The 7,750-nt window shown below is 37.8% G+C and overlaps 1 protein-coding gene across 1 annotated transcript in view; it reads right to left on the bottom strand.

Moving 5' to 3' along the window:
* The window catches only part of MCCC1 (methylcrotonoyl-CoA carboxylase 1 (alpha)), a 64,239-nt gene that overhangs the window by 39,040 nt on the left and 17,449 nt on the right, over positions 1–7,750 (bottom strand). Inside the window, exons 5-7 of the mRNA XM_006869814.1 lie at positions 5,368–5,489; positions 4,385–4,532; positions 4,175–4,296 (exon numbers count right to left, since the gene is read on the bottom strand). Coding sequence (XP_006869876.1) covers positions 4,175–4,296; positions 4,385–4,532; positions 5,368–5,489 — 392 coding nt within the window. The remainder of the gene's footprint in view (positions 1–4,174; positions 4,297–4,384; positions 4,533–5,367; positions 5,490–7,750) is intronic.

Raw genomic sequence — 7,750 nt, 5'->3', positions numbered from 1 at the left:
CTACACCAGGACTCCAGCATCATACATTAGAATGCTGTATTTGTTACAATTAGGAATCAATAGTGACATACCAATTAAAGTGCATAATGTATTCAGGTTTTCTCTCTTTTTTTAACCTAGTGTCCTTTTTCTGTTCCAAGATCTCATCCAGAATACCATGTTAAATTCAGCTCTCATGTCTTCTTCAGCTCCCCTTAACTACAGCATTTTTACAGATTTTTATTTTTTTTTATGACCTTGAAAGTTTTGAGAAGTACTTGTCAAGGTATATTGTAGGATGTCCCTCTACTAGAATTTGTCTTGTGTTTTTTTTTCTCATTTTTACAGTGGAGATAGAAGTTTTGGGGTGGAATATTATAGACTAAACTGCCATTTTCATCACATCACATCAGGAGAACAAACTATAAGCATGATTTACGGGCAATGATACTGATCTTGAAGACCAGGTTTCATCATTAAGTTTGCTCTCCTCCATACCATACTCCCCTGACTCCCTACCTCCAGTGTACTCTCTGGATGGAAGCCTTTATGCACAGATCTTATTTATGGACTGGGAGTTATATTATGCCCCTCTTCTTCTAGGGAAAAGTACTACACAATCTGGAGTCCTGGTGTGGCACTATAGGATAAGCACTGGAGAGCCAGGTCAGTTTGAGCCGCAAGGTTGGTAGTTCAAGTTCACCAGCCGCTTCTTGGAAACCCTATCTAAACAGGGTCAGTCGCTCTAAGTAGGAACCAACTTGATGGCACTTAACAACAACATTACACAATTTAGAATTCGTCTGCTCTGGAGATTTATTTATCGTATCCTGCACTTATTCATTTATTCAATCCTTCTGGATTTGTGGATTATTTCATGTACTGGGCTATGATTCAATATTCTCCTATTTGTTTTCTTGCTCAGATTGTTTCAGCTTTGGCCATTGGGCTTTTTTCCATTTGGCTCTTGTGGTCCTTTGACACATCATTAATGCAGATTTTTTTACTGCTGCTTTTGTTCAACACATCCCAATTTTTTGGCTCTACGAGATACTCCTTTTTGTTTACCTTACTAAACACTTTATGTAATCACTTCAAAGATTTTTTTGGAACTTCAAGATATTCTAGGCTTATCTTAGCTATTTCCTGCTCCAGTCCTATAAGCAGCTATTTCCCCAAGGCTTTCTGGTGTCTTTCAGTGAAGGATGGTGTTATAAACCAAGACCTGCCCACCAGCTGAGCTTGTGACTACTGGGATGTCGTTTCTTTTAGGCCATCTCAGGTGACAGGGGAAAGAAATGTGCATGCAAGCTCAACTTAGTATCTAATAAACATGCAGCCATCTATATCTATACTAAACATGAGTTCTAACTGAAGTGGTTAAACTGCTAAGCCAGTGTACTACATATACTATTCTAACCGCCTTCCTTTACTTACCTGTAAATTCCCACTCCAACAGGTGAGGAAACCTGCTTTCACCATCTGCCATCTAGGTACTTTACTGTTCAATTCCAATATACATGGATTAACAGTAACAGAAGAGTTAACCTACAACCCCCAAAGAAACAACTTTATCTACTAGAGTACAGGGCTTATGTGCATTTTCTTTTGCCTTTAGTCTTACAAATTTCTTTCATTTCCACAACTACTTAGGTCAGCACCTTTCTCCCTTTCCCTTCAGTGATGTTGTTTCATACATTTGTAATATAGTAGATTCTCCTGTTGGTTTATCTCTCCTGGGCTTTCTCAACCTCTTAAATGTCTTTTTAGAAATCTACATTAAATGAATATTCACTCTTTCTGTTGTAAAAGTCTATGGATTTGAACAAATAAATGTTATATAATACCCATTACAGTATTACATAGAGAAGTTTCACTGTCCTAAAATCGCCTACGATTCACTTATTCACCCTGACCCCATTTTCTCGAATCCTTGGCAACCACTGATCTTTTCACTGTACAGTCCTGCTTTACCCAGAATGTCATATAATTGGGATCACTGTTCAGGTTGGCCTCTGATATTTAGCAATAAACATGTAAGAATCTTCCATGTCTTTTTGTGGCTAATGGTCTTTTCTTTTTATTGTTGAGTAATTCATTGTATGAATATACAGAGTTTGTTTATGTATTCATCTATTGATGGACATTTTGGTTATTATTAATTTTTGGCAATTATGAACAAAACTGCTAAAAATATTTGTGTGTATATATATTTTCAACTCGAGCAAACATCTTTGACAAAAAAAAAAACCAACAACAAGCCTTCATGACTTTGACAATATTCAGGCACTCCATTAATTTAAAAGGTAATTAGTTAGCAAGGTATAAAATAATATACATTATGTATCACTACATGCAAATATTACTATAAATACTGAAATACATGGAAATACTAATACTTACATTACAATAATGAAGTTATGGATTAGCTCGAATCCATCGCCTCTACTTTTCAAAAGTATATAATACAGTCACATTAAAATATTATTGACGCCTATTATAAAGCAGGAGTCCTGGTGTGGTACTGTTGGATCAGCATTGGAGTGCTAACTGCGAGGTCAGTGGTTCACACTAACCTTAAGCTCCTTGGAAACTGTATACAGGGTCGCTATGAATCGGAATCAATTTGATGACATTTAAAAACGAGAGCATTACAAAGAAGGTAGTATATGAAGGGGCTTTAAATAGTTTATAGAGAAATTAGATTATCTTTTAAAACTACTTTACCATGAACTTTTTGAAGGCCCCTCACATATGGGGAAATACAAAGAAATACACTATTGGATCTTTCATTCCTAGGAACTTCCCAACTGTTAGGGAAATAAAGATCACTGCAAGGAAATGCAGAGTTAATATTTCACAAGTAAAGAATTTGCAGCTTCAAAAACTGATGGTGGCAATGAGTTAGTCACCAAAACAGTACCTAGAGTCCCGGTGTGGAGCTGCAGGATAAGCATTAGACTGTTAATCTCAAAGTGGGCGGTTTAAACCCATTAGCTACTCCTTGGAAACCCTATACAGGGTCTCTGTAAGTCAGAACTGACTCTATGGCACTTAACAACAAAATAGTGACTGCCATCTTCACAATTCTAACTCAAGATTATGCTAATTTAGATGAAAGAGACAGAAAAACAGACTTCAATTTTTTCTATAATCTGCTCCATTTTTGCCTTGTTGTTGTTAAGTGCTGTTCAGTTGGGTCTGACTCGTAGGAACCCTGTGTAGAGTTCTATGAAGAAAAATGTGGAATCAGGATTGGAGGAACTCTTTAACAACCTGTGATATGCAGATGATACAATCTTACTTGCTGAAAGTGAAGAAAACTTAAAACATTTACTGATGAAGATAAAAGAGCACAGATTTCGGTACAGATTACATCTCAATGTAAAGAAAACAAAAATCCTCACCACTGGACCAATTAACAACATTCTTATCAATGGAGAAAAGATTAAAGTTGTCAAGGACTTCATTCTTCTTGGATCAAGTATCAACACTCATGGAAGCAGCAGTCAAGAAATCAAAGGATGTATTGGATTAGGCAAATCTGCTGCACAGGACCTTTTTAAAGTGTTGAAGAGCAAAGATGTCTGCTTGAGGACTAAGGTGCACCTGACCCAAGCCACGGTGTTTTCAATAACCTCATATGCATGTGAAAGCTGGACAGTGAGTATGGGAGACCATAGAAGAATTGATGCCTTTGAGTTATGGTGTTGGAGGAGAATATTGAAAGTGCCATGGGCTGTCAAAAGAACCAATAGATCCATTTTGGAAGAAGTGCAGCCAGAGTGCTCCTTGGAGGCCAGGATGGCCAAACTTCGTCTCTCATACTTTGGACATATTGTCACGAGGGAGCAGTCGCAGGAGAAGGATATCATGTTTGGTAAGGTGGAGGGTCAGAGAAAAAGAGGAAACCCCCCAACGAGATGGACTGGCCAGGTGGAAGCATCAATGGACTCAGCATGGTAACAGTAGTGAGGTTGGCCCAGGATTGGGCAGTGTTTTGTTCTGCTGTGCATAAGGTCGCTATGAGCCGGTCCCAACTTGATGGCACCTAACAACAACAATCTCTATCCCCTTTAACCCTTGCCATCCTCCCTATCTTCACATGTCTTCATCAACTTCCCTCTTGTATATTTATGCATTACTTTTATAATTTAAAAATTCTAAGTTATAAAAAAAAAAAAGCTCACCCCACCTTGGCGTGTCTACAAACTTCTCCACCAGCATCGCATCATCATTGAAAGACTTCTTAGCTTCTCTCCGTGCTGATTCTAACTGTTCTTGAAATTCTTTTTCTGACCTAACGATCCTCATGCCCTAAGAGAGAAAAGATGGTAAGGGCTACAACATAAATAAGACAAAAAAGATCAGTCTGAAATGGAAAGCACGGGAACACGTATCTTACTTTTCCTCCTCCACCACGGACAGCTTTAACCATGACAGGATACCCAATCCTTCCGGCATGCTCTTTCAGGCACTGGTCGGACTGGTCTTCTCCATGATAACCTTCTATCACAGGTACTCCGGCAGCAGCCATTATGGACTTGGATGTGCTTTAGAGTAAAAAGAGAGAAATTGCGCTCTAATTTTATGAAGTATTTCATATAAAAGAAACATAAATACAGCATTTGTATATGTTGTTAAGTGCCACTGAGTCGGTTCCTACTCACAGAGACCCTGTATAGGAGTTCCTAGGAGCAGCTGGTGAATTTGAACCGCTGACTATGTGCTTCAATCCAAATTTGTGATCTAGTGCACTATCCCACAGTGCCACACCAGGACTCCCATTTGTATATAATCCAATCTAAAAAACACATTGCAACTTTTAAAAGTCAATATTCCATAGATAAAGACAAGACTACAGTCTGAGATAATACATATTACTATAAATAAAAAAATAACTGTTAGCTCTCCAAGTGGTGGCTTGTTCCACTTGTTTTTCATGCCCACAAAATGAATTATTATATTGATTAGAAAAGAAAAAAAAAGTAACAATAAAGAAAGAAAAAAGAAACTCTAAAGTTACTATCTTCTGCAACTTAGTAACTCACTGGGATTTCCCTATGTGGCAGATAAATAACTTATGCTAAGGAGCTCTGGTAGCATAGTTGTTACGAATCGGACTGCTAACCTTAAGGTCAGTGGTTCGAAACTATCAGCCGCTCCGCGGGAGAAAGATGAGGCTTTCTACTCCCGTAAAGTTTTACACCCTCGGAAACCCTGTACAGGGTCGCTATGGGTCAGAACCGACTCGACGGCACTTAACAACAACAATGACAATAAAAGGGCATTAGTAAAACACCTATCATAGCTAAAATGATCCATTTCAATTGACCTTCATAAATAGATAGAAATGCAAAAAAAAAAAAGAACTATAAAAATTCATACCTCTTTATACCCATGTCTCTAATTGCGGATGAAGGAGGACCTATAAAAATAATTCCTTCTTGTTTACACAGTTCAGCAAATTCTGTGTTTTCTGAAAGAAAACCATATCCTGGATGGATAGCCTAAAATGTAAAACAAAAGCACACACTTACTAGTGTTAAGCTGGCCACGTTGTGATGTGAATGTAGCCATCTTCCTCTCGGGAGCTCTAGTCTGGTGAGAGGGACACAGCTGTGGTCTCTAGCAAAATGTGCTTACACAGAGATGTCGGAAACTTACTCATACTAAAGTTTTAAAGCCTTACCTTTGCCCGAAGAGTCTGTATTTGAATTGAAAATAAAACTGCTGTTAGGGTAGAGATTAGAGAACGTGAGGGGGTTTCAAAAAGGTCATGGAAAATTCCATTATCTTTTAATTGCATTTTTCCTAGAACTTTTTGAAATCACCTCGTATTTGCAAGGAGGAGTAAAGGGCTTCAAAGTGAGGAGGGGGATTTGTTTAGTCTGTCTTCATGTAAAACTTGCCTAGAGTTGAAACCACAGTACCCACAAGCTGAAATTAGCACAATGAGGCAATCATACCCCATTTACCATTTATTGGGTCACTATCTGCCAATGTCATCTTCCCAGAATAAGGCTGAGAAAGAAAAAGGCATCTGAACAGTGAAAATGCATCATTTTTGCTATTCAGATACCTTTTTAAAGACCATGGTAAGGACCATGTATCTACACACACTTTCCTGAAAGAGGAATACTCACATTTTCCTCTAGTCACTCTTACTTTACTCAGAGTTTTAACAAATTTGCTTATTAGCTTCCTAGTCCACAGATGGGATCAAGCTATCTAAGGGTTAGGTACACAGACAGCAAAATGGAGTCCTGGTGTGGTACTGTAGGCTAATGCATCATACAGCAAAGTCATTTGGACTACAAGGTCAGTGGTTCAAGCTCACCAGCTGCTCCTTGGAAACCCTATACACGGTCACTATGGGTCAGAATTGACTCGATGGCACTTAACAACAACAACAAAATGGGAGGAAACAGAAATTGAGAGCAAACAAAAGAAAGCAACCAAAAGGTGGGGTAGCTGTGAATGATTTAGTGAAGGAGGAAGAAGCAGCTCTGTCTCCTGAGGGCATCTTTGGTCTTCTAAAATCATAATTATTTATTGTAATTATAACCAAGAGAATATAAAAAGAAAAAGTTTAGTGCTTTTTTTTTCTTCTTCTTTTTATTTTCTCTCTATAGCTCCATTTTCTTATCCCTGTTTTAGCTTTATAGTTATTATATATTTTTTTTCTGGTTGCTGCCTGTCTTTCTTTTTTCTCTTTTCATTGTTGGTTCCTTGTTTGTTTTCTTTTATTTATTGTGAGTGTATGTGGAGACGGTTATCTTTCCCATCCAATAGGGACAGCAACCTGGCCCATATAGCCCAGCCACAACTGTACTCTCTGCTGCTCCACCCACTGGCAAAAGCCAATACCAGCTCCTACACGACCTGCTCAATGACAGACAGCAGCCAACACCAGCCAAACCCACCCAAGGTACACAAAACAATGAACAAGAACAATGTACATGCTTCCATTCTCTAACTACAACAAGTTAAGATGAGACTTTAAGAACACACCAACAATCAATTATCAATTAAATACAAATATAACCCCACAGTGTCCCAGAGACAAAAGACAATTTTAGCTCACATGAAAAAATAATAAGGAATGGCTCAAATAAACGACCAAGATCCAGAGACAGAAAACATTTCTGAGGAAGAAAAAGTAATAGAACTAACTGAAAAGAAAAAAAAAAAAAAAAGATATTTAGGTACCTTCAAAGGATTGATAGAAAGATCAAGGAAAACATGAGGAACAAAGAAAAAACAGTAGAATTCAGAAAATACTACAAGAACAAACAGACAAAATAAATGAAAATTTTGAAACAATACAAAATCTGCAATTAGGAATCCAGAATACTAATACTAAGATCTCAGAAATGGACAATACATTGAAAGAGCAAAGAAGTAGATTTAAAACAATGGAAGTCCAAATTAGTGAGCTTGAAGATAAATCTCTTAATACTAGCATTTTAAAAGAACAAACTGAAAAAAGAATGAAAAAATCCAAAGAAAGCCTAGGAGTTATATGGGACACCATGAAATGTAACAATTTATGGGTAAACGGAATTCCAGGACAGGAAGAGACAATATAAAGCATAGAAAAAGTTGTCCATGAGTTATTAGAAAAAAATTTCCCTAACATCATGAAAGACGAGAAGACAAGTATTCAAGAAGATGAGCGACAGGGCAAACCCCCTTCCAAGACTAGCTCCAGAGGGCTCGGAGGAAGGTAGAATCTCCACTGAGTGAGTGGTATCCAATCTGTCTGGGC

Source organism: Chrysochloris asiatica, unplaced genomic scaffold (assembly GCF_000296735.1).
Source record: "Chrysochloris asiatica unplaced genomic scaffold, ChrAsi1.0 scaffold00135, whole genome shotgun sequence".
Lineage (NCBI taxonomy): Eukaryota > Metazoa > Chordata > Mammalia > Afrosoricida > Chrysochloridae > Chrysochloris > Chrysochloris asiatica.
The sequence above is the reverse complement of the archived record's forward strand: the minus strand, read 5'-3'. Positions and strand labels throughout refer to the sequence as shown.